Below are 27,296 nucleotides of genomic sequence, written 5' to 3'. Positions count from 1 at the left end.
CTATGTGTTTCCATGTTAAGATTATCTATCAATTTCTATCAATTAATCTATCAATTAATATCATCTATCAATTTCTATTTAAAAATATGGTGGGGATTGTATTGAATTTATAGATCAATTTTGGTAGAATTACCACCTTAATTATATTGAGTCTTATAATGCATGAACCCGAAATGTCTCTTCATCTATACAATCTGTTAAAAATTTAAAAATGTTTTGTAATCATCAGCATACAAGCCTTATACATCTTTTCACTAAATTTATTCCTGAGCACTTTACTTTTTAGATGCTATCAGAAATGGAACTTTTTTAGTTTCATTTTTGGATTGTTCATTGCTAGTGTATGCACATGCAAGTCCTTTTTGTATATTGATCTATTTTGCTAACTTGATGAACTCCTATATTCTAGGATTTTTTTGTGGATTCCCCAGAATTTTCCACACACATGACCATGTTGACTACAAGTAAAGACAGTTTTATCTCTTCCTTTTCAGTGAAAATTATTGATATTTTCTCTTGCTTATTAATTGGATTGACTAGAACCACCAGTACAATGGTGGATAGAAGTGGCAAGAACAGACGTCTTTGTCTTATTTCTGGTCATAAGAGAAAGCATTCGGTTTCTCACCATTTAGTATGATTATGATGTTAGCTGTAGGTTTTTCATAGATAACATTTATCAGTTTGAAGAAGTTCCTTTCTACTCTGTATTTCTTGGATTTTTAAAAATTTATTATTATTATATTTTTCTTGAAAGAGCAAGAGAAAGAAAGAGAGCAGGAGGGTGGGTGAAGGAAGAGAGAGGGAGAGGGAAAGACAGAATCTTAAACAGGCTCCGTGTCCAGTATGGAGCTGGATACTGGGCTTGATCCCATGACCCTGAAATCATGACCTGAGCTGAAATCAAGAATCAGATGTTTACTAGGATTTTGTTGAGGATCTTTGCCTCTGTATTCATGAGGTATATTGATCCATAGTTTTCTTATGATGACTTTGTCTGGTTTGGGTATCTGAGTAATACAGCCCTCATAGAATGAATTAGTAAGTATTTTTTCTATTTTTTGGGAGAGTTTGTGAAGAATTGGTCTTCATATCTTTTTTGAATATTTGATAGAATGAATCAGTGAAATCATATGGGCCTGATTGTGTTTTAGTGAGATTTGTACATTTATCAATTTTGGCAAAAAAAAATAAATTAAAAAGCCATTGATTTGGCCTTTTTAAAAAGAACTTGTTTATGAGAATTTTTATATAATGCGACTTATATACATACATACCTCATCTGTCATGAGCATGTTGGTGAACATGTCATCTGTCTAAAATGTAATAGAGGGGCGCCTGGGTGGCTCAGTTGTTAAGCGTCCGCTTTCGGCTCAGGTCATGATCCCAGGGTCCTGGGATGGAGCCCTGCATCAGGCTCCCTGCTCAGTGGGAAGCCTGCCTCTCCCTCTCCCACTCCCCCCGCTTGTGTTCCTTCTCTTGCTGTGTGTTTCTCTCTGTCAAATAAATAAATTAAAATCTTTTATAGAAATGTAATAGAAAAAAAAAAGAGGTAGTAAGTTTCCATCCCTCAAAATCAGTGTCCCATATCCATCTATTCTAGTCACAGGATTCCATGGAGAATGTATTTACTCTTACAATTCATAAAATGCCAATTGTTTTGGATATCTATGTTCTTGGTTAGGAATCCTAATTATGACCAAGTGTGGAGACCTTTTCGGGAGAAGTCAGTAACCAAGAAGTGATTCATACCAATCTGACAGAGAGGGAAAAGGCATAAAAATTATAAGGAAGACCCAGTAATTCAAAAATTGAAAGATTTTGAAGCCATTAACTATAGGAGCAGATAATCTTGTATACCTCAATCACCTTTGTAGGCATTGTGCTGTGACAGGTGTTTATAACAATAAGCTAGAGACATCTAGAGATGAGTAAATTATGATCAGGGATAAGCTGCCAGTGATTTGGGAAAGCCAGAATGATTTCCAGAATGATTCATTTACTGGGCATTCTGGATAGCTGGGGTTTTGCTCGTTTCGCCCACAGTAATGCATTTGTACTTGGCATTCATAGTCTCCTTTTCTGATAATGCACAATCAGGGTAGAGTGAGATTAGGGACCCATGTGAGTTTGCTAGGGTTGCTATAATAAAACACCAGGAACCAGGTGGCTTAAACGGCAGAAATGTCTGGACGCATCCTCACCTGCCCTTTCCTCCAGGTACCGGGCTCCTGGTGTCTCTCTGCAGGGTCAAATTTCCTCTTCTTCTAAGGACACCAGGTCCAACTCACTTAGGGCCCACCCTACTGACTCATTTTAACTTAATCCTTTCTTTATTCTTTAAAATCCTATCTCTGAATATAGTCACGTTCTGAGCTATGGGGTTTAGGACTTCCACTTCCCTGGTGGGCAGGGGGTGGGGGCACCCAGTTCAACCCATAATAGGCACTGGTGAGAAGAAAAAGACCAGAAACAGAGTGTGGAAGAAGGAACCAAAGAAATATTCATCTGTGATCCTGGAGCCTTTAAGACATACACTGTGCCTATGATTTACTATACTGAGACTTCATGGCAACCCACTGCTTCTGATTTGAAAAAGACCCAGTTATGGGGCACCTGGGTGGCTCAGTCGTTAAGTGTCTGCCTTCAGCTCAGGTTGTGATCCCGGGGTCCTGGGACTCAAGCCCTGCGTCGGGCTCCCAGCTCAGAGGGAAGCCTGCTTCTTCCTCTTCCATTACCCCTGCTTATCTGTCTGTCTGTCTCTCTCTCTCTGTCAAATAAATAAGTAAATAAGTAAATAAGTAAATACAATCTTTAAAAAAAGGAAAAAGAAAAAAAGAAAAAAAGTTAATTCCCCCCCTATCCTAAAACATAAATACATATAAAGCACGGAGTAGGGGGCCTAGGGCTGCACTGGCTGCAAAGAAAAGGCTGTTTGGGGAGGTTGGAGGGTCTGCTGAGTGCTCCGTTGCTAAACCCCCCAATGCTAATGTGAAAAATGTCACTTCTCCGTCATGCAGCAGAACTGGGAGACTTTCATGAAGAAACAGACAAGAAACACCTGGCTCAAACCCGCTACTTACCGAACCAGGACTGTTTAGAGAGCAAGATTGTGCACTTTCATCAGAAGCACGTGTGAGTCCTTCAACCAGTACCCGCTTCTACCAGCAGGGAATGGGACAGCTGGGGTCAGGCTCTTAAAAGCAAGTCCTTAAGTCAGAGAAGCTCCGGGCTCAAGAAAACACTGAGCTCCTCCCGGATCCCTTAGGGAGGAGGTGGCATTCTTGCTGCATTTATTAAGCTCATAAATTCTTTCCCTTTGCAGTGGCAGGAGCCCTGCGGAATCTGACATCCTGCTACTGGATGTAGCGAGGAAGCTGGATATGTACGGCATCAGGCCTCACCCTGCCAGCGACGGCGAAGGCACGCAGATCCACCTGGCTGTCGCTCACATGGGAGTACTGGTGTTACGGGTAACAACCATTTCCTTCCAAGTCCTGCGGCTTTGGGGGTTATCTTGGCTCAAACTTGGGTGACCTTGCCCCTCAGTCCTACCACCAGCCAGAAAGGGAGGGGATGCTTATGAGTGTCCCGTGTCCAAATTCTTGCCTGCCTGGGCTTTGCCTCCATTTGTGGTCTTTGACGGACTGATTTGACTCTGAGGATCATTGGATCAGGCCGGCGTGGTGGAGAAAGTCAAGAGGCCTTTTGGAACTCTTAGACCCTAAATATGAATATGGATTTTGGCATCCTAAAAGCTTTGGCTGTGACACTAAGTGCACCCACCTTGTCCAGATCCACCAGAAACAACACAAAGAGACCAAATGAGAGCTCCGAAGAAAGTCACAAACAGGTCAGGTGCAGACTCGGCTAGAACTATCTTGGCCTTCTCATGTTTCGGGTTGTAAACTTTGCAGCATGAGAGTCACCAGGTGGGCAAAAGACCCAGGGGGTCACAGGAATAAGTGTTCCCCCAGGAAGGAATTTGACCCATTCTACTCTAACTGCCCCCCATCAGTCCTTGTTTCCTATGGCGTGGGAGAAAATGGGGAAGGGGAGGGGAGCAAGGCTGTCATGTTAGTCGGGAGCTCTTCCAGCCCGAGCATTTCTGTGGACAGTGTGGAATAAAGTAGCCAGTCTATTTTGTCCTACCCCAAATGCAGTCTAAGAATACTTGTGTACCGAGTACTTTGTATGTGTTCGGTATTGTGTTATTCTTTAAAAAAAACAACAACTCAAAACCAGCTTTATTGAGATTAATTTGCATAATCTATAATTCATCTGGTTTAATTTTTCAATTCAATGGGCTTGAGTATATTTACAGAGTCTGGCGGCAACTATTCCTTGATTCATTCATCCTTCCGTCGGTATAGTTACTGTATAGCTAGCCAGTGCCGGATACTAGAGCTGCAGAGGTAAACAGGAGGGATGCTGACAAAGTCTTTCTTTTCTTAAAAGATGTATTGCTGTATTTATTTGAGAGAGAGAGAGAGAGAAAATGTAAGCAGGGGGAGGGGCAGAAGAGAGAATCCTCAAGCAGACTCCCTGCTGAGTGCAGAACCCGACATGGGGCTCAATCCCAGCACCCTGTGATCGTGACCTGAGCCAAAATCAAGAGTCGGATGCTCAGCTGGCTGAGCCACGCAGGCGCCCCACGGACCTTGCATTCTAATAGGGGGAAGACGGACAATGAAACAAGTAATTTTAAGCAAATGCCATGTATTTGTTTTCGAAGAAGTATGGGGTGCTAAGGTAACGCATGTGAAAAGGGTTTAACATTTGAGCTAAGGGGGCACCTGCCTGGTTCAGTTGGAAGAGCTTGTGACTCTTGATCTTGGGGTCATGAGTTCAAGCCTCATGTTGGGTGGAGAGATGACTAAAAATAAGTAAATAAATAAACTTAAAAAAATTTAAGACAAGACACGAGGAAGTTGTCCAGATCAAAGAGATAGGGTTGGCAGGGGCTGGGGGCGGGGCGCGGATTCCAGACAAAGGGCACAAAGACAAAGGCCCAGAGAAGGGTAAAGGATGGCATGGTCAACAAACTAACATTAAGCATGACCTGTGGCTCAGGTCATTAAGATTCTCACAATTTAGAGAGACCAGAGAAATAGTGATCAATATCAGTAATCAGTAATAAGTAATCCAAAGCTAATCTATCCTACACACATGAAGCTGCACAACAAGCATACATAACAAACTAATAAATGTGGTTATCCATAGAGAATGGATAGATGGGTACAGAGGGACAGATATAGGAATGATGGTGGTGGGAGCGAGACTTCTCGATGTGTATATTTTTTGTATACCTTTGATTTTTGGACCATTTAAACAAACAAACATCAAGCAACTGACCAACCAGCCAACCAACCAACCACCCACCCAAAAGAGCTAAATGGTTTGAGCAGTCCAGAAGAGCCCAAGGCGTTCAGAGCAGTTAGAAATGGATAGTTATACAGAATATTTTAGAAGGGGGTGCTAGCCGACTGGCGAGACAGCTTGACTACAGGGAAGGCAATTCTGGGTAAGGAGAATGACGAGCCCTCTGGGAGGGAAGGTACAGAGTTGGATGGAAGGGTGTTTTCTAGGATTAGCGGGATGGAAGGCTGGATGTTCAATACAGCTGAGGCAGGACACCCCAGCCAAACGTGTTTAGACTTGATGATGCCCGCAGTGAGGAGTTCTGGAACGTTTTCGAGTAAATGCGGTGGCAGTTGAATCTGGAAACATAGGAAGGGGGTGCAGTTAGAGAACTGACTCTAGTCATCCCCTCCTCCCGTGGTCTCCCTATCCTGGCTGGAGAACTTTCCCATGTGAACCCCTTCTTGCTTGCATTTCAGAACAGTCTTATGTCCCCCTGGAATAACTTCTTTGCCCACAGCTCCTACTTAGTACAACAGGATCATCCTGTGCAAGAGGTGGGATGGTCCCATGCATGAAGTGAGTTTTCTACCAGGTTCTCATTGTCTTCCAAACCAGCTTGTGCTGACATTCACCTTGAAATCTGCCATGCATGTCATTACAGGGCAATACAAAGATCAATACTTTCAACTGGGCTAAAATTCGCAAGTTGAGTTTTAAAAGAAAGCATTTTCTCATCAAACTTCATGCCAACATCTTGGTAAGTAGTTTCTAATAAATTCTTTTACTTTCTGTTCACTTGGGATTTCTTGGTTGTTTCAGCAAATGGTCTAAATGTGAGTGGTGAAAGCTGAGGGGTGAGGTACTCCCTTTTTGCCTCTACATAAATAAACCGGAGCATTAGTCATATTTTTACTCAAGGCAAAACACCAAGAAATCCTATCGGCAGTTCAGAATGAATAAACTATATCGGAAAATGGGGTGGTGGAAATGAAAGCCAAGTCTCCTTAAAAACCATGTTTTTCCCCCAGGGATTTGATAAGTCAAATTCAAGTGACCAGATCTAGGACTACGGACATGTTTCATTGCTGTTATCTGCCCCATTTTATATTTTTGTCTCCTTTCCTTAAACAAAAACAACTGAACACTGAGTACGTGCCAAATAATTGAACACCTATTATTTGCCAAAGCAGGATGCGGTATGGGGTGGGGTGGGGTATAGATTAGGCAAAAGCAGCTCTTATGGATCAAGGCTGGATTGTACGGGGTATGACAAAGGTGCTAGAAAGGATGCTTTGTGACTCTAAAGGAAATGAAAATGTGTATCAGCTAATTTTTTGACTTTCAGAAGATGCTGTAGTATGGCCTTCATTCTCTGGATCTTAGCCTCACACAACAGTGTTCATTTGAGCAGTTCAGGAGACTGTCTCCAGTGTAAAACTCAGGGAGTGTCCCAGGGCTGCATGTGGGAACCTGGAAAGGAATGAGGGAAGGGGGGAATCAGCAGAAAACAGGGCTGCATGCACACATGACCAAATGGGGGTCATAAAGTGGGTTGGGGTATGGGGAAAACTTAACCTTTAGGTCTGAAAGGCTAAGCTCCCCTGGAGCAGATGAACACATGCTTAATGAGCAACACAGAGCATCACAGAACAAAGCAGCATAGGGAAGGCGAAGTGTTTCTAGCTGGTATGTTGGAAAGACTGCTATACATGTAATCATCCTATAAAGCCTACCATCTATAAGGAAATCGCCTCCTCCCCCTGTTTCCTGTTGGTCATTTATAACTTCTTGTCACCTTGAAACGATGTCCTTTGATGTTCATTTTAACCTAATTTACAACTTCATAAAAATGTTCCTGGCAGAGAAGAGGGGGTAAAAACGCATTTGAGGTGTGGGGGCTCCAGAGCAAGATTGGCTTCTCAGAGAAGGCTCTGTTTTTGAGCATTGGCCATGTCTGTTCCTCGGAAGGTTGCCAATCGTTTGGTTTTAGTAGGTGTGAAGACTGTAGGGAGCCAAGTGGAAAATCAGAAGCTGCATGGGCCCCTGAACCAATCGTTTGGAAAACATTAGGAATCAAAGTTCTTTGATAGTCTTGAAGGATGTTTGGCTTGATGGAAATTGGTTTACACAGGTGTTGTGCAAGGACACCTTGGAGTTCACCATGGCCAGCCGAGATGCCTGCAAGGCTTTCTGGAAGACCTGTGTGGAGTACCATGCTTTCTTCAGACTTTCTGAAGAGCCCAAATCCAAGCCCAAAACCCTACTGTGCAGCAAGGGTTCCAGTTTCCGCTATAGGTAATGAAATATTGCACATAAGCAAATGGGACACACAACTTCTTTTCAGTAGTGTGGAAGGCAGTGGGAGGCATTAAATTCTAGAAGCAATAAAGAATCCCCTTTACTGCTCCTTCTGTGTGTGACACCTGAGGTCCATATTTCCTAAGGTGGAGGCCAGAGGAGGGAAGCACCCTAGTTTAGGGGCTAGATCAGAATATTGGCAAGGATCGGCGGGAACTTATGCTGTTTGAGAAGATATATTTAATGAACCTATAGTTTTCCTTATATTGCAACTTACATGCAAGGTATGGGAAGGAAAGCTCAACACCATCTGTTTGGTGATGGTTGGGCAAGAGAGGTGGGGAGACAGTCTTGGAGGAGCTCAGGGAGGCCAAACTCCGAGCTATATGGTGGTAGAGGCTCCTCGGTGCAGGTGACACTTTGGAGGAATGGAAGCAAGGTCAAAATAAGATCTGATTTTTACGTGAATGCACCAGCTAGGAATTCTTTGGAAGAAGCCTTCAAAACTCTTAGCTAAGATTTAAAACAAAACAAAACAAAACAAAACGAAACGAAAGAAAACCCTCCTAATTGAATGTTTCCCATTCAAAGGAATGGGATTTTCAAACAATGGAATTGAGATCTCAAAAACATAGGTATTTTTTGATAGAATCTTTCCAAGATGTGTTTTACAAATCCCCACCTTCTTAAACAGATGGTACTGGGCATATTTTGCCCTTTTCTTAACGACCAGATTTATTATAAACGTCACTTATGATCCTCTGCAGGCAGCTGTGGTCCAGTGATGGCCCCCGGGTCAGGGCGGGGGAGGCATGTCAGTCCCTGTACCTCAGTGATAAATGGCTCAGACTTGTTGGGTTTTATTATTTTTAATAATATTTTTATTATTATTTTATTATTTTTCCTGATTTTTTTTTGGCTCTTGTGTTTCTCCCAGCTGTCAGCTGGCTTTCTTTGCTGGTGTATGTCTGGCTGGAGCAAACGTCTTTTACTATTTAGTTAGCTGTTTTTCTTCTGTCAGGAATTGGAAAAGCAGCTAAATAGCTTTATTAGAAATTGTATGTAAATTTGCAGGTAGGGAAAAGGCCTTTATAGGAAAGTCGGTTTGTTTTCAAGGCCAGAATTTTTAACTGTGATATAGTCCTGTTCCTAAGCTTTTAATAATCTTCTGGGTTCTGAGTAGTTGAGGTTGCTCTAGGCCTGATAGTTGAAAAAGCGGGTAGTTATCATTACTGTGATGGTCAGCCATTCATGGCATATGTCATTCATGGGGACGCTTGACTTCAATAGTAATTGAAGCTTTGGAGTTTTAGTAGTCTACTGGCTTATGAGTGGTGTTAATAAAATATCTATCTCATTCTTAATCACAGTGGAAGGACCCAACGGCAGCTTTTGGAATATGGAAAGAAAGGGAGGTTGACGAGCTTGCCATTTGAGAGGTACGGGATTTTCTCTCTCCCTCATGTTGATTTGAAGCCGAATGTAGAGATTTCTATGTATTCTCTATGTGCCTGTAGACCATTTCAATTCCTTCCTTTTCTGGATTACAGGAAACATTACCCATCTCAGTACCATGAGCGACAGTGCCGGTCCTCACCAGACCTCCTCTCTGATGTGTCAAAACAAGTAAGGTTTCTGAGAATCCCTTCTTCTTTAGATAAATGTACTGCATCTACATGTCAAATGCTTTTAAGAATTGATTCTGCCAGGAACCTCCTGGTGTGTGAAAAGGTGACTCTGAGTAGGCTAGCCTCCTCAGGAGGTCTGTTAGCTCAATCTTTCCAGCCAATAGAAGACCATTTAATAAATTACCACTGGTGTGCACCTTATGGACTGAAAGGATCTGGCACATCTCTAAATTGCAACTTATATTGCTAATGTCATGTAAAATGCGGATCCAAGTGAATTTCTATGGCTTTGAATTTTTTAAACTAAAAGCTCTTTTTTTTTTTTTTACCTAATGAAAAATTTTAAGGCTTAGAGGAAGCTTTAAGGTCTTGGGTTAACGTTTTAAAGTACTCTTGTCGTGTAATTTTGTCACTTAATTTAAGTACAAAGTGCTATTCTCCTGGAACCGTGAGATGATGGCTTCATTTGAGTTTTATAAGCATTAACCATGTTAATTATTTTTCTTTTGCTCTCCCTAAAAAGAAAAAATTATAGGTCTCACAACCTCTCATGTCTTCATTCAAATCATAGGCAGTTTTTATCTCAAAGGCCTCACGGAGGTATAATGCCATCTAACTATGTGACCCTCTGGTGCCATTTGTAGCCCTCCTTCCCACCATTTTACAGAGAATAGGGAGGATGCTAGAGCAGGGAGATCAGGAGATCTACCTGAAGTCCCAAGGCAGAGCCAGAACTCGAAAGCAGAACCCCTGGCTCTTTTATAAATGAGCTACTAAACCATTCTGCCTGAAGTACCATGCCAGCGGAAGTACATGGAGAACTCAAGAGGCAAGGAGTGGGATGGCAGTGAGAAAGGAGACTGTCGTGGGTATTCTTTAGCACAAGGATTGGGATATGGTACAAGGTATTTCCCTTTCTGTATACCTTCACCAACTTGGACTAGAACATGGAGTTGAGATGACCTTGTGAAAATACCTTCGTGAAATTCAAGGCAAGTTTAGATCCCTGCCCCACCCCCAAGCAAATGGCTTTTCTCTTCTTTCACCAACGTGTCCTTTCTCTCAAGGTGGAAGATCTGAGACTAGTGTACGGCGGTGGGTATTACAGAAATGTGAATGGAGGGCACGCGTCGGAGCCTGTGCTCGACGGTAGGAGGAGGAACTCCGCAGTGGAGGTGACGTTTGCAGCAGAGCTGGAGCGTTCCAAACCAGAGGCGGATCCCACACTGTTACACCAGTCCCAAAGCAGTTCCTCTTTCCCTTTTATTTATACAGACCCTGTCTTTAGTACTGACCCGGATCCCAGAGACTACTTTGAGGAAAGGAGTCCTCTGAGCTCCTTCCAACCAAGCTGTAAGTTTGCTGACAAGCACATGAGCACATCTTCTGGCCTTGCAAGCAAAGTGAGTCCAGCAAGGCAGCTAACTTACACAGATGTGCCCTATATTCCTTGTACTGGTCAGAAGGTTGATATTATGCCTCCCCAAGTCTTTTTTTATGTGGACAGACCACCCCAGGTGCCCAAACAGTCTCCAGTCATGGCAGAGGAAAGAGAAAGACCAGACAGCTGTCTAGAGCCCACTGCAATGAAGCCAGCCAAAAGAAGCCCAAGGAATGTCAGAATGAAGAGCTTTCAGCAAGACTTTCAAGAACTCCAAGAAGCTATGGCGAGGACTAGTGGGAGGAGCAACATCAACGTAGATCTGGAAGCCGAAGACCCAAATTTAGAAGATGCGTTTGCATACAGCATTCAAGACCAAAACCCCAAGCGATCCCAGAGCCAGTCAGACATGAAAACGATCCGTTTTCCTTTTGGGTCCGAATTTAGACCTTTAGGGCCTTGTCCTACTCTGAGTCGAAAAGCTGACCTTTTTACATATATGTTTGCAGAGCAGGAGTTTCCAACAGTTTTAATGGATCAGGGAGCAGCAGAAAGGTACGTAGCTAGTGAATCCAGTGATTCAGAATCAGAAATTCTTAAGCCAGACTACTACTCTTTGTATGGCAAAGGAATCAGGTCGCCCATGGCCAGAATCCGCTTGTCTTCTGGTAGTCTACAGCTTGATGAAGAGAATGAAGGTGTTTCTTTCAATATGCCAACTGCTGAAGACAGGACTTTGTTAAAACCATGTAATTACTTTTTAGCTTGAAAGTGTGAACTCAGTGAACGTTTCTGGGCCAGTTCCACGTTGCCAACTTAGGTAAAAAATAAGGAACCTTCTGCACAAACCATTTTCTTAGTTACCCTTCATTGGTAATGAGGGGATTGGCTATGTTTGGGCACCTAGCTCAGGAAAGACCCAGATGCTGCCTCGTTCCTCAAGCTTCCCTCTTCAGTTTCCTCTGAAGGGGCTCCAGAACACACCCTCTCCTCACCAGCACTGTGGTGGGGCGAGGTGGCTACTTTTCATCTGCAATATACATTTCCCCACAGAGACATCGGTGACTGTCAACACTGTAGGATGTTGACAGTATGGGTTGGCATAGCACTGGCCTCTGATGTCCTTTAGTGATTTGGTAGATTGTGACTGTTTTGGTCATTTTGTTTTTAAGCCATACTGTGACTAAAGGTTCCCATAAAAATGGTCCTGTTGTATGTTAAAGACTTCCATTTTTGTAACATATGTAAGGGGGAACATGGCCATCCTATACCTCAAGAACAAGATGGTGGCATAGAACCTCCCATTAGATGCATCTAGGACTTGGAAGCATTCTAAACCCTGGAAATTCATGAATTGGTTAATTTCTAAAGCCAGATAGATGCCCAATGAAGATATTATGACGTTTGACTTACTACTTCTCTACTCTTAACTATTATATGTCGTGACAGATAGAAGTTTATATGTTGGTTTCTCTACTTTCTCCTGTAAGACTTTGTTTTGTTATCTCTTGCTGCATGTATGTAGGCAAGGAAATGAGATGAATGGCATTTTAATAAAGAGTGATGGAAATCCATTTACTAAAAAAATAAATTGCAAGTATGATCTTCATTTTGTTTTAGTCAATTTCAGAAATGACTGGTTCTGGTCTTATCAAGGGAAGGGACAGTTAGAGAACAAGAAAAAGGAAGGAGACAGGTGAAAATGTAGAGTTGGGGAAGGCGAAGTTGTAGAATTGGGGTAGTTGATGAGGAAAAGGATAGTGCTAAAACCAGACTGAGTTCATGAACAAAGATTCTATTCTTGACCCATTCAAAATTTCCCTACTATTCCCCCTGGAAGGTCCAATATTCCATTTGAGCACTTTTGTTCATTGATTTTAATGTTAAGTACAACATATTTACAAGATAATGGTAGGTACTAACTTCAAAGAAACGATGCAATTATATAAGCAAGCTATTTTTTAGAACATTTTATTTATTTATTTGAGAGGGAGAGAATGAGTGAGGGAGCAGGAGTGGAGGGGGGAGGGCAGAGGGAGAGGGAAAAGCAGATGCCCCATTGAGCCGGGAGCCCAGTGATGTGGGGCTTGATCCCAGCATTCTGGGATCATGACTTGAGCTGAAGGCAGACACTTAACCAACTGAGCCACCCAGGTGCCAAAATGCAAGCTCAATATACATTTATGTAATATATAAATAAATATTTAGAAATATAAATATATATTATATGTAGCAATATATAAATGTATATATAGCTTGCATCATGGTATTACTTTCCTAGTCCTTGTATCAGAAAAATTCCTTTTAATACACCTTTCTCTAACCCTTTCCCACACTCTAGCACTTTCTTCCCTGCTCCTACCCAGTAACATGAATATAAAAAAGTGATTTAAACATAAGAATATATTGAAGCCTAGTCACCTATATGTTAATCCTATAGATTCTTTTTTTAAGAAAGATTTTATTTATTTGACAAAGAGAGACACAGCAAGAAAGGGAACACAAGCAGGGGGAGTAGGAGAGGGAGGAGCAGGCTTCCCGCCCAAGCAGGGAGCCCAATGTGGGGCTTGATCCCAGGACCCTGGGACCATGACCTGAGCCGAATGCAGATGCTTAACGACTGAGTTGCCCAGGCGCCCCAATCCTATTGATTCTCAGAGCTACAGTTAAGTTCATCCTTGACTTTTTCCCTAGAAGCTCTCAATTTCTGGAAGTCTTTGTGAAATTTCTTTTCCCCAGAGAACTATAGGGTTCAAATCTGTGTATGACTTCCTAGTAAAACTATAGTTGGGGTGACCACACAATGTATTGTCCAACCTAGGGCATTTCTGAGCGAAAGACGACTCTACCAATAATTGTGCCAGGACAGGGGGACAGATACGCACTGTAACTACCATCAGTGCTTCAGTGAGAAGAATACCTTCTAGTTTTCAATGGAGATGTTGGTGTTCAAGTTCCAACAACAAATTAAAAGGCAGAGGAGACAAAATTTCAAACAATAAAAATTCCGCCTCATATCCCCACCTTGAGAAAACAGACGCTAAGGACCATGAAATTTAAATATTTATTTTAAAATCCCCCACAACACTGGAGTATGCTTCACCTAGACACAGTTTATAGGACTAACAACTCTAATGAATAAGCAATATGATTCCTATCCATGATGCAGCTGTGTTGTAAAGTTTCAAATAATCCATTTATAAATTCACTGCTTTTGTTTTTACAAAAATATTCATTTAACCCATGATATGAGTTGCAAAATTATTTCTAGACCTCTAATAGATTACAAACTGAAACTGCGCTTCAGTCACATAGAAGGTGAAAATTTCAACTGAACCATTACTTCAAAATACAATGCATTAAAGTAATTGTTACAGTATCGGCACCAATGAAAAGAAATTTCTTGGCATATGACATGACCATGACTTACTCAAGTGTCTGAATTATTACAGAAAGAGAAGAGGTAATGGCCACTTTGAGTAAAAACGGTATTCTCTACTTGAAGAACACTTTTCTTCTAATATTTGGCAATTATTCAGATTTTTAGAAATGACTTCGGTGCAAAAACCAAACTGTGCAGATCCAAACAACAAAACGTTAACTACCAAAACTAATTAATATCAATAATTCTACAACTACTGAAATATAGCCCCAGTTTGGAACTTAGGCAGGCGTAATATATATACTGGGCTTTAAAGAAAAAAGGTATTACCCATGTAACAGTACCATAAATATAACTGAAAATTAATTGTACAGTCTAACAACTTCTCTATGGACATAGGTCATCCTGTACTATGGTTATTTTCATATGAACTAGAAAATGCTTATTTAAATACCCTTTCAAAAATGAACAAATGATGCTTTTTGTACTGGATAATTACGAAGAACAAAAATGTATAAATAGTTATTAGGACACTTCACTACCATGACGAAAATATGCTGGTGTCTAAGGTATATTCATACCTGTTGATCAGGTACTTAATCACATGAATAACAGCTCTTACTTAAGCTCCCCAAATCCAAGCATATAGTATGTGATATGAGTTAAAGACTTGAAAAATGAAGCCTGACAAATTCCTCCAGGATTGCCAAAAACCCATCCTTGGTTAATTAGTATTGCTTGAAATTTCCAACCATGTTAAATAAGGGTTAACTGCCTCTTCTGCAAGAGAAGGTCAATACTACACACCAAGAGGTACCTCCGCTGCTACATGTTGCCTAGACATGCTTCAAACACAGGGCTCTCAAATGCGATCATCACTGAGCTGCCTGGAAAATCAACCCAAGTTGGTAGAGGGAGTCAATACTTTTCAGGTTTCATTTCCAAGAGCTTATTAAAAACTTCAGTTTTAAGAAAATATGACTTGTTTCTACCTCCCCACCAATAGTCCTTTTTAAAATATGCTTGTGTTTTTTTTAAGAGTTTTGATGCTTATGACTTGCAAACATTCGGTATTTAGGATGACTTTGAAAGACCTGTACGTTTCATGAGTGTACAGTTAACTAAAGATCAAAACATGAAAGGTATTCATCCCAGTAACTTAAGTAATAATGATACCTAAAAGCAAAACTGTATCTCAACATTAAGTAGAATACAGGTGAAACTATAGTATTAAAAGTTATTCCTTACAAAATAATCTCTTTAAAATATAAAATGATAAACACCATCACAAAATAGTTGAAGAGCTTCTTCCAAATCTTCAATGTTGCAAAGATCCAAAAGGCACATGGAGCTCATGAGTTAAGCACTGTTAACCTTGAAGTAGCTTTGGTGGGTTTCTCTGGGTCCGTATGAAATAGAAGCCAGTAAGAAGTTCCTTAGGGGGATTCATCTGCTGAACACCTATAAAATGAAGAAAAACTTAAACCTATATACAAATACACATTTGTATTTCTCATCTGTATGAACTCTGCAATAAAGGTACTGATTCAGCAAACTAAATTCTTTTACTGAATCTTATCAGGTAGATGTTAAAATATAAAGAAGTTCAAAAATCTCTTCTGTGGAGCACCTGGGTGGCTCAGGTGGTTAAGTGTCTGACTCCTGATCCTAGCTCAGGTCTTGATCTCATGGTTGTGAGTTCAGGCTCCGTGTGGGGCCCACTTAAAAACAAAATCCCTTCATTTCTGATTTGACAAATTCCAACTGACTTATCTAAGGGATTTTGAAGAGGAGCTCTAGTGTATGAGGACACATGGGCTTCATCAGATAGAAGCTCTATCAGAATGTGTGATTTTATAGGCCGTATAGTTTGTTCCAACTTGATCCCTGTGGCATCACAAATACAAGCAAGTAGAAAGATGCACTGAGAAGCAATATATAATGGGACTGAGACTAGAATTAGGGTTGCTTGATTCCGTTGGAGCTAAGGAGGTGTATGTATGTTTGTGCTTGCAAACAAAAGTCTGGTTTCAAAAGAGAACTTAAAAATTAAATGTAGGAACTTTACTGAATGGGAACAAAGTTAAACCAACAATTTGAGACCGTGTGGAAAATTAAAGTCAATCATAAGAACCTTTTGTAGGCTGTACTGACTTCCTCTACTTACAATCCTTCCCTTTTCTTCCGGGGGCTAAACGTAAGAACTTCAGCACTGGAAACTACGTGAATAGTAGTGTGATGAGGGTACTGGCAAGAATGAAAGCATTCCTAAATGGTATTTATAAGGGCCCAAATAAAAATACGCTCCGTGACCTTTTGTCTGTACCCCTACTAGCGGGCAAACTAGCGGGCAAAGGAGAAAAAAACAAAACAGGCCATTTCTTTCAGGGGGAAAAGTACCTTGTAATACCCAAACAATTCCAAAAGCTCGTGTTTAAGATGAGCAAGAAATAAAATAGTTTTAAGCATACGACTATTAAGAAGGGACTTAATAATTAAGAATGGCCGAAATGACTGAATCAAGGTAATCATATTGTAACATAAACATCCCAGAGAAAATGTAAAAATAATTTCTTAAATGACATTTGAAGCTTACTTTTGAAATTTTTCAATTAATTTCTTCACCATTTTATCTGTGATGCCAGGACAGGCGGCTTCGGCCACAGCAATACTTTTCTCAAGTTCTTCAATTGCCTGATTCCTGCTAGCGTTATTCTCATCCTGCTGTTTAAGCTGTGGAAGATCAATAGTAATAACATTTGAAATCGCCAGACTTCTTAACATAGATATCCAAAGCTAATGAATCCGTACTTACTTCAGCAAACGCAGGTGTGATTATCATAGACAAACAGCTCAGCGTTTGCACGAGATCTTGCTCCTTGGAACAAACAATATAGATTATGCAGATGAAATTGACATAAGTAGTCATGGTTTTCTTACTCTTTAACAAGTGAGGACTAACTGGAAACCTCTCTCTCAAAAGACCCAATATAAGGCATGTTTCCATGCTTCCTTCCCACCCATCCATCATCCAGAAGACCTCTAACCTCCAGGATTACAACAGATACCCACGATTCCACTGGGTTTATGCATGTCTAGGTTGCATTTAAAAACATACCGATGGCCACTTAAATGACTCCCATGACCTTTACTTAATGAGCTCAAAACTAACGGCACATGAAGCATTCTATGGACACAGTGAGGTAAACGGGCGCTTAGTGGTATTAAATTCTAGTAATTTTTGGCCATCACAATCTCACTACATTAGTCCACAAGAGTCCTATCAAGAGAAAGTGATCACCGCCATGCACATACTGCCCCATTCTGGAGTTTCTTTGGATCAGGCTTCTTTCGCACGGTGGTAAAGCTCCATTCGGGATGAGTATTACTTTCTCTGCTGGTGGATTCCCTAAAGAGATGGCCCAAAATACTAATATAAGTTCCTAAATTATTCAGCTTGGTGAAGATAACAAATCAATGCAGCCAGACTCTGAAGAGTTGTTCCAATATATAAAAAATCACAGTATTTAAAAGCATCTGCTCTCAGTTTTGGGTGGAGACTATCTACTGAAGAAGGGCAGTGGTCCTCAAATCCTAAGCGTGCATCAGAATGGCATGTGGACACCTCTCACCACATAGAAAGGCCTGCACCCACCCCTCCCCACTGACCAGATCAGGATCTCTTGGAGTGTGGCTTTTGCTTCTTTTTTAAAGTTCCATGGGCCACTTTCATGGACAGCCATGGCCAACAAACCAACAGGGGCACAAGAATCAGCCTGGTATTTTTTATTCTTTCCAAAAGTAGGGCAATTTCTCATAAATGCAGGACTCTGAGAATATTATTGGAAGAAATTTCGTGTTGCCTTTGTGCCAATTCAGCCAGTGGAAGAGTAAATTCTGGTGTGACCTACAGACTTCCCTGCTCTACATTAAGTATGGACTTAGAATCTCAGATGTCAATGTCAATGCTGCAGTTAGAAAAACAGTGGAACTTTCTTAGGGGGGTAGAAATCATATATAGATGAATATTTAAATGTATCAGTCTGATCACAGTTTAGTATGTGGCCAAGGGGTGGGAAAGGCCCAGAGGTCAGCTCTCCAGAAGGATTCTGCAGGTTCCCCCCCGCTAAGTATGAGAAGACATAGCACCTTATCACTTGAGGCAAACTAATGTAACACTTTTGATCGATTTTTTCCCAAAATTTTGCAATATACTCAAGTATCCACTAGGGGTTAGACTGAGACCATTTAAAACAAGAGCAATTCACTTCTAAGAAATAAAGTTTCCAAATTCATTGTACTCCACAGACTGTGATTTTGAAAGATTTCCAGTTTCTAGAGTAAAACTCTAAAATAAGGTTTGTATTTTATGCTAGAGAAAGCACAGTGGATACTAGTTAAAAGACAGGCAATAATAGAATGAGCTACCTACATAAAAAATTAAATGATTTGTACATACGAATCAGAGCCCTCGGAATCAGATTCATCATCACTGTGGCCTTCTGCCTTCCATCTCTTAAATCGATCTATCAGTTCAGTCAGGTAAGAAGTCTTCTTTGAATTTTTTACAATGAATTTGTGTTTCAGAAGTTCTTTTGCTGTAGGACGCTAGGGAAAAATAATAAGGATGCATGAATACTTCCAGGCTCTTTATGATTACAAGGGGTGGTAAAAAATTATTTCAATTATTAAGCAGAAAATGTACACCTGGAAAGTAGATCTACAAACATGAGGACAACTAAAATGCTATAGGGCAATAAACAGCTAATTCTACTTTTTGAAGTGGTTCAAGGCAACCAAATTAAATTTACTACCTTGGTACCTATTTGTTCAAGCCCAGTGGGCAAAGCGGTAGCCTACCTACCAGCAAACTGGCAGGCAGGAATCTCTCAAAAGCAGAGAAACACATGGCAGGATTTTGAAGAGAAGTTAAAAATTGAAAAACGTTTCCAAATAGTGCTTTCAAATACTCTTATTATATTTACTGTAAGTTGAAAAAATGGATGACAACTAGCAAGGCTGTAATTTTATCATCAACTACACACATATGATCCCCAGATTAATCCTTTCTCCATCACCTGTTAATTCACAGAGCATCTAAATGCAAGCACCAGGGGCTGTAGGGGCTATTTCTCCCCTAGGGCTTTGTTAATATCAGAATATTCATTCTCAATTTAAAAACAGTTACATCGGGGAGCCTGGGTGGCTCAGCGGGTTAAGCCTCTGCCTTCGGCTCAGGTCATGATCCCAGGGTCCCGGGATCGAGCCCCGCATTGGGCTCTCTGCTCCGCGGGGAGCCTGCTTCCTCCTCTCTCTCTGCCTGCCTCTCTGCCTACTTGTGATCTCTGTCTGTCCAATAAATAAATAAAATCTTAAAAAAAATAAAAACAGTTACATCAAGAACTTAGTTCTTGTACAGTTCTAGCTTCTAGAAGTCACCAGGCAGCTTTATTTTAGAAACAGTAAAGTGACTGTGATCAATTCTGCCAGGTAAATGAGTAGAGTTCGCTAGACTTCAGTAAAAGCATATGACTTCATATGCTGGAATTTCTCAACATTAAATTCTTTAAAAAGTGAAATGCACACATCACTTTTCAAGAAAAATGAAAACACAGTTGAGTAAAAATCACTGTGGATAGTTACATGTGTACTTTAATAATGACTTCCTATAACAGGAACTTTATTTCTCAAATTTCTTTCCCTTTGAAACAGAATAAAGGAGCTAGGGACCAAGAGAAAGAGCAAAAGACACAGGGGAAGGAGAAAAGGAAGAACAGAACTAGCAAGAGAGAAGGAAGAATCAGATTCCTAGAAGGATCTTAGGCAATTTTCACAGTCACTGTATTCCTTACTGCAGAAAAACCCCATTTGCTTATGCAGATTTAATAATCAAAACCAAACAGTAGTAATAGCAATATATACTCACAAATGACGGATCTTTGTTCAGGCAAGCATCAATAAACTCCTTAAAGGACTTAGTAAAGTCTCCAACGAGAGTTGGAGGATTGTTTTTTGGAATAAGGAACAGAACTCTCATCGGATGCATGTCAGAGTTAGGTGGCTCTCCTTTGGCTAGCTCAATAGCAGTGATTCCCAGTGACCAAATGTCAGCCTGATATAAGAGAGAAAAAAAAAAATTAGCTTGACTTTCCATTCCAACAGACTGCCATGAAATAGCCTATGGGTCACAAGACTTTAAGTGTCTTAAGAGGGGCACGTGGCTGGGTCAGTTGGAAGAGTGTGACTCTTGGGTCTTGGGCTCGTGAATTCGAGCCCCACATTGGGGACAGAGAGGAAATCAATCAATCAATCTTAAACAAACAAACAAACAAAAACCAAGGTGTCTCAAGAAATATAATGTAAATGTAATAAATTTTTATTAATTGAATTAATTTATTTTTTAAAAAATGACCAAATTTCCTTATGGTTTGCCAGATACCACATTCTAAGCACTGAGAATTCAGGTGGTGAATAAAGCAGACAAAAAAATCCCTGCTCTCAAGGGGCTTGTGTTCCAACAGAAGAGACCGAGGAGTAAATAAATAGTATGATGTCAGATGGTGCTAGGTTCTGTGAAGGAGAGTAAAATTAGGGTAAGGGAATAATGAATGATGGGGTCAAGGGGCTGGAAATTTTACACAGGATGGCTAGGGAAGACTACTCTGTGAAGTAATTTTTTAAAAAGATTTATTTATTTATTTTAGAAGGGAGGGTCAGAGGGAAAGGAAGAGTATCTCAAGCACACTCCATGCTAAGTGCCAAGCCCAACATGGGGCTGATCCCCCAACCCAGAGATCATGACTTGAGCCAAAACCAAGAGCTGGAAACCCAACTGACTGTGCCACTCAGGTGCCCCTACTGTGAGGTAAGGTTTAAGCAGAGACCTGATTGGAAGAAAGGTTATTCCAGAGAGAGGGAAGGGTGAGTGCAAAGGTCCTGAGGCCGGAGTGGTACTTGATATGTCAGGAATAGCAGTGAGGCCCCTGTGGTTGAAGGAGACAGAATATAGAGGAGAGTGAAAGGAGATGAGGCGGGAGAAGCAGACAAGGGCCAGATCATAGACCACTATGCATGTGATAGTAAGGACCTTGGATTTTATTCTAAGTGGGATGGAAGGCTACTGAAGGGAAGGAATAGAGTCCAAATACAGGAACTTATGATTTAGCAGAAGACTTGATAAAACACTAGCTTTTGAAATACTTTTAAAAGAAGAAAAATTAGGGCAGCTTTTTTTTTTACATAGAATAACATGTGATATAAAAGCTATTATTAAAAACAAAACAGTTTTATACAGGTAACACTTTACTTTTGAGTCATAAGCTGACTGTTGAATAACTTCAGGAGCCATCCAAAATGGTGTTCCCACAAAGGTATTTCTTTTGATTTGTGTATCTGTCAGCTGGCCGGCAACTCCAAAGTCAGCCAGTTTAACATCTCCTTGTTCTGACAGCAAGACGTTGGCAGCTGGGGGGAAAAAGAAACAAAAACCCCTCAGCTTCCTTAGAATATAGCTATGTTTCTCAGGGTCATATAAGATTTCTGTGTACCTTTTATGTCTCGGTGAATTTTCTTTTCTGAATGCAGATAGTCCAGACCTTTCAAAATTTCCTTTAGCATGGTAGCGATCTGGAACTCATCAAATGGACCAGCTCGAAGCTGAGGAGGGAAAACACACACACTTTTACACACAACTGAACAATCTAGTTCAAACTTGGTATTATCTGTGAAATCAGGGAATCACTTAGATATACGAAGCAATTCTTCTTAAGCCAACACTGAAACAAATGGGGAAATAATTTAAAAGGTGAGGGAAGAGAGTAAATAAGTCAAGTCGAAGGGAAAGCGTTTTTATTTTTTTCCCCAAGATTTTATTTATTTACTTGACAGAGAGAGAGAGAGAGAGAGAGATCACAAGTAGGCAGAGAGGCAGGCAGAGAGAGGCGGGGAAGCAGGCTCCCTGCTGAGCAGAGAGCCCAATGCAGGGCTCGATCCCAGGACCCTGAGATCATGACCTGAGCTGAAGGCAGAGGCTTAACCCACTGAGCCACCCAGGCACCCCCTGAAAAGGTTTTTAAATGATTAGATTTAATCTTGAAAGATAATATAAGCAGTGTGACCTCTGTACGAGCTCCAAGTCCCAGGGTTCCTAAATATTTACCTCCAAGATTTAAGAAATATGCTTAAACAATGACAGAACTAGGTTTCTTTTCTTTTTAGGCTACAAAAAAAGAAATCAGCTACTTAAATTTTGGTGTTGGCTATTTAAATGATTAACTATTTACACTGAACTGATTTTGAGGTTAGGTTGGCCCAGAGTACAGTTCTTAACTTTTGTGGATCTCAATCACTTTGGAAAGCAGAGAGAATTTTTGAGACTGAAATTTAAAAGTTAGCCAGGAATATGATAATTAATCTATTCAGACTTTCACTATAAAAAAAAAGATCAAATTGTGAAGGGATACGGTTTTTCAAATAAATGTAACACATTTGCCTTTCTTTCCCCATCCCTGTACCAAAGCCAATAGTTCCAACTGGAATACAAGGAAAGCAATGATTAGGTTTCAGGAGAACTTGTAATGGAATATCTGAAAATCTCTCTTTAAAATAAATGGTTATTTTAAAGTTCTGGTACCTCATAAAGCACAAACAGTGGACTGTACAATATTATTACAGGAAAGGGTGGGAATCTAAAGTCAGAGCTGAGGTAGAGTTCTGTTTGCTGGAAGGAGGGAAGAGGTGGTGAAAATCAAACATCGCCCACTCTGCCTCACACTGGGAGGGATTCACAGCTCTTTGGCACCTTGTGTATTTCATCTTTCATGAATACCATATTTATTCTGAATAAAGGGCACTTTCATGTTGAAATTTAACAGCTTAAAATAGACTCTGTACTTCAGTCTCACCACTGAATAGGAACCGTGGTCTGGATATACAGTATACTCCGGGGATGTCCACAGTTCAGTAGGTGCCTTTCCTAGGTAACATTATCTATTTACTTATAAATCTATCAACTTCCACCCCAGAAGTTTCTATTTAAATAGGAGTGATTAAAGTTGTTCTCAAAGGTGAAAATGGCATTTTACTGATCGCTAGCGATGAAATTCTGAGGGACTATCAAGGAAGTGAGAGACCAAGGTCATACTAAGGATTCGTAGTTAGTATCACTGATTGTTAACATGTTGATGGGGGCAGAAGAGGTATACCCTCAGTGAAAGAAATCAGGCAAGATCTGTAAGGGATATTACTTGTCATTCTGAAGGACTTCCAAAAGTGGCCTGGATAAGCCAGTGTATTAAGTAAGAAATTAAAAAATATATATTTCCATAAAAAAAAAACCAAACAAAAAAGGGGTCCTACAGACCCACTACCTTATTGGGTATATTTAGGACCGGTTTAAAATACAGGAAACAGTTGGGAGAGGGGGGGTGGGGTTATGGACATTGGGGAGGGTATGTGCTATGGTGAGTGCTGTGAAGTGTGTAAACCTGGAGATTCACAGACCTGTACCCCTGGGGAAAAAATAAATATATGTTTATAAAAAAAAAATACAGGAAACATAGACTCTCGAACGGGCTACTGGGGGAGGCTGAAAGGGGGAGACTCCATGGCAGGGAAATGGGAATGGGGTGCTGCAGCTGGGTTTTTCTGGTTCATTATCAGACATAAAACTATTTCAAGGCTTGTGGTTAAAATGTTTCCTTAGCCATGTTGACAACAATGAGAAAAGAAGAAAAAAAAAAGGGAGTCGGGAAAGAAACCGAAGGTAAAGTCTATGCAACAGAGACTTTTTTTTTTTCTTTTGGCCGTATGACCTTGGGAGAGATAATGATGAAATCTTGGTTCACTGGCCTTGGAGTGCATAATTGAACTTCTCCTCAATGACTGAAGACGGTGACAATGTCTCTCACAGCTAATACCCATGCCTTCCGGGCCGCATACTGGCCTTGGGTAATTTGCCTCTATTGTCCGCTGAGAGCGTGCAAGAGAGGGACATCTGCTCTTCCACAGACTATATACTTGTGGGCCTGGGGCTCTCCCCACTCCTTTAGACTTCCAGCCGGTCCTAATCAGCCAGTCCTAAGGCAGTACATTGTATTATGTCTTCTCTTAAGGCTGGCATATTGTTTCCAACTTTTTTCTTTGGTGCTCCTGTTTTATTCTATTAGCCTTATCGTATGAGTTTTTGTTGTAAGCCACCACAATTCGTCTTGGAAAGAAGTCAGGTACGATCGATTCCATAAAATAACCTACAACAGGCACAAAGTCTGTTCATACACAACTCAGTTTTTTTTCAATGGGAGAGAATCTTGAGGTATACACTCTAAAATGTTGATGTCAGCTACAAGTCGTAATCATGCTCCTTTAGTTGGGCACCAGCTTAAAGTGAGAAATACTCTCTGCCCAGCATCTCTCTTATTTCCTCTTGTCCCTAATAGCAGTGCCCTCCCTCCCACCTAATCCTTTCTTCCATTCCCCAAATGCTAGCATTCGTTTGTACAGCACATTTTCTCATCATGCGCCCTCCTTACAAAGGCCAGTTACATGAACTTTATCATTCAATCACAGTGTTCTTGAAATTGAGAAACAAACCTCGAGCAATTATTAATTGAATTTCTTCTTTGAGTATTTGAGGAAATCAAGGCATAGAGGTTCAATGATGGCTTGTCCAGTATTAGCCAGCTAGTCAATGGTACAATGAGGACGAGGACCCAGGTCTCTTGATTTTTTACAGAATAGGGAAGGGATATGGTGAGCACCTTGGGGGACCAGATAAGGTAACTGTGATCAATTTGGAAAGGGCTCTTAACTATGTGAAAAGTAGAAGGAGGAGGATCGTGGAGCAACTGGCAGGCTTCTTGTAGAGCTAATGAAAACACTATTGTGGAATAAAACTGTGACAAGACAAATGGAAATGGGGTCATTTAACTTCAAGAGAAGAATGAGATCTAACTCCATAAGCATGAAGGATTATTATATAAAGAAACACCAGTTGTGTTCTATCACTAGAGAGGAGAGAAAGAAAAAAGAACTCAAGCTTTAGGGTGTAAGAATTAGATTAGACACAAGGAGGGATTACCTGACTCAGCAACTGATTAAAATGAGATGAATTCCTAGAAGGAGATGAGATTCTCCATCAAGTTTAATTACCATTTCTTTAGAATGCTTTAAATTTGGTTCTGTTTAAAGGACAGAAAATCTCTTACAGCCATTTCTGTTCATAGGATTATTTGAAACTTTGGAGTCACTGGCAGGGAGGATTAAACCCTTTTAGAAATACTTAATCACTCACAGTTGGGAAAACTCATCTCCACTTGAAAATAAGAGTTAAAATATTACTTGATGATCTTAATCATCAAAACACTTTATTTTTAGAAACAGCACACTCTATAATTTCAAAAGCACAAGCATGTTAAGAAAATATAAGTCATATAATATTAAAGACAGAAGGGAACTTAAAAACAACTTCTTTGTTTTATAGGATATCCAAGTCTAAGGAATTTATGTGTCTGGTTCACAGGCACAGATTTAGTTATGAAGACAGCCCCATAAGATCAAACTCCTATAGGCCAGCTCAGTGGTCATCTGACTACACAAAGTTGCCTTTAGTAATGCATACTGAATTTTAAATACAATGTCATATTAATAAAGGTTTAAAAGGGGGAGATAGCAATGACAGAATCACACCAGTTTAGGGAAAACCACCTGTGTTTCTCAAAGGGATTATGTGTGTGATCACAGCTTCATTGGGTGAAACTTCTACTGCCCGTCGGAGGATTTCAGCACCCTGATCTTTGCCCCCTAAAATGGCCCTAGCACTTCCAAGTCATTATGACAACCAAAAATACCATCACATTTCCAAATGGCCTATAGAGGGGCAGAGAGAATTCTGTAGGGAACTGGGTCCATAGGCCTCTTTGGTGAGAACCCAAGAACCAGTTTAATCACATTTTTAAAAATCCAAGAACACTCTGTCTTTTCAGGGAAATCCTTGCGAAGTAAAACTCTAAACTGATAGCAATGGCCACATACACTGCTCATTTGCAGAGCTTTATGTCATGAAGATATTCATGCTTCATTCACATGCTAAGAATATCAGCAATAGGCTCAATCCTGCAATCTAGCTCAATCTACGTAAGGGCAGGGGTCCCGAAGTAAGAGCTTAACTTGAACATATTACCAGAGCAACCATTCAGCTCACCCAAAAGCCACTACTTATGCCAGTTAAAAGAAAAAAGTTAAAGTATAGATATGTAAATGTGTAATTATTTAAAAATACTTACAAGATCCAGTGCTGAACCACCACCCAGGTATTCCATTATTATCCATAATTTTGAACCCTGTAAAATCCATGAAACAATTTAATCATTGTAAACCTGAGCCAAATAACTAGCATAAAATGTTAAATCTGACATACTAATGTACTGGTCTTAAAACACAAGTTTAAAATTAGTTGTTTGAAGCCCAGCATAGATTTTTCCATAGAACATTACAAATAAAAGTAAAGTTCTGAGTCTTGACCTTCCTCTCAACCTTTTCAGCCTGTGATACGGCTAAATGAAGAACAAATTATTATTTTTAAAAAATTTAAAAAAAACTTTATTTATTTGACAGAGCTCACAAGCAGACAGAGAGGCAGGCAGAGAGAGAGGAGGAAGCAGGCTCCCTGCTGAGCAGAGAGCCTGATGTGGGGCTCCATCCCAGGACCCTGGAATCATGACCTGAGCCAAAGGCAGAGGCTTAACCCACTGAGCCACCCAGGCACCCCCCCCTTTTTTTTTAAAGATTTTATTTATTCGACAGAGAAATTATTATTTTTTTAACTGTTGAACTATTAGCAATTTTTATAAAACCCAGAATAAAGAAACCATAGCCTTAAATTATTATTTTGGATGATTTTGAAAGGAAAAGATAGTCACATTAAGGAACAAGGAGGTGTATGGAGACTTGTATAAGTTTTAAATGGAGCTTCTGGGTACCTCCCATGTGATTTTAGAGTTTGAGTACACTGGTTAGCTTGGCCTTATTACAGTTTTTGGCTTTTGTTCTCATGTACTGTACCACTTCTATCAGCCATGATTAATGGGCATTTTTGGGACACACGTGGAACCTAGAAAGGATATTGTCCCTCCTGGCCTCCAACTCCTACTGCCGAGGTACATGGCTAAGAGAAAGGGAGTGTGTAGCTTGAAAAGCATAGGATTACTTGATTATTCCAGAATTAACTTCATTCTAAGTTGTACAG

General features: G+C 40.5%; 2 protein-coding genes across 4 annotated transcripts in view; one reads left to right on the top strand and one right to left on the bottom strand.

Moving 5' to 3' along the window:
• The window catches only part of FRMD7 (FERM domain containing 7), a 46,922-nt gene extending 35,341 nt beyond the window's left edge, over positions 1-11,581 (top strand). Inside the window, exons 6-12 of the mRNA XM_032843379.1 lie at positions 3,021-3,135; positions 3,326-3,473; positions 6,026-6,121; positions 7,496-7,659; positions 9,033-9,101; positions 9,213-9,288; positions 10,358-11,581. Coding sequence (XP_032699270.1) covers positions 3,021-3,135; positions 3,326-3,473; positions 6,026-6,121; positions 7,496-7,659; positions 9,033-9,101; positions 9,213-9,288; positions 10,358-11,440 — 1,751 coding nt within the window. The 3' untranslated portion in view covers positions 11,441-11,581. The remainder of the gene's footprint in view (positions 1-3,020; positions 3,136-3,325; positions 3,474-6,025; positions 6,122-7,495; positions 7,660-9,032; positions 9,102-9,212; positions 9,289-10,357) is intronic.
• Positions 11,302-27,296, bottom strand: part of STK26 (serine/threonine kinase 26) — a 54,903-nt gene continuing 38,908 nt past the window's right edge. Inside the window, exons 4-13 of one of the 3 annotated variants that reach the window (XR_004380938.1) lie at positions 26,335-26,391; positions 21,601-21,709; positions 21,360-21,517; positions 19,980-20,165; positions 18,513-18,661; positions 17,369-17,462; positions 16,869-16,931; positions 16,650-16,786; positions 15,337-15,514; positions 11,302-11,390 (exon numbers count right to left, since the gene is read on the bottom strand). Coding sequence is in view for 2 of the 3 variants with exons in the window: in XM_032843381.1 (XP_032699272.1) it covers positions 15,490-15,514; positions 16,650-16,786; positions 16,869-16,931; positions 17,369-17,462; positions 18,513-18,661; positions 19,980-20,165; positions 21,360-21,517; positions 21,601-21,709; positions 26,335-26,391 (978 nt within the window). In the remaining variant the exon portion in view is untranslated. Of the gene's footprint in view, positions 11,391-13,721; positions 15,515-16,649; positions 16,787-16,868; positions 16,932-17,368; positions 17,463-18,512; positions 18,662-19,979; positions 20,166-21,359; positions 21,518-21,600; positions 21,710-26,334; positions 26,392-27,296 lie in introns of those variants that run through there. The other 2 variants (XM_032843381.1, XM_032843380.1) reach the window with 2 other exon arrangements.

This window comes from Lontra canadensis, unplaced genomic scaffold (assembly GCF_010015895.1).
Source record: "Lontra canadensis isolate GAN:19392208 unplaced genomic scaffold, GSC_riverotter_1.0 scaffold138, whole genome shotgun sequence".
Lineage (NCBI taxonomy): Eukaryota > Metazoa > Chordata > Mammalia > Carnivora > Mustelidae > Lontra > Lontra canadensis.
This window is presented reverse-complemented; position numbering and strand designations above follow the sequence as displayed.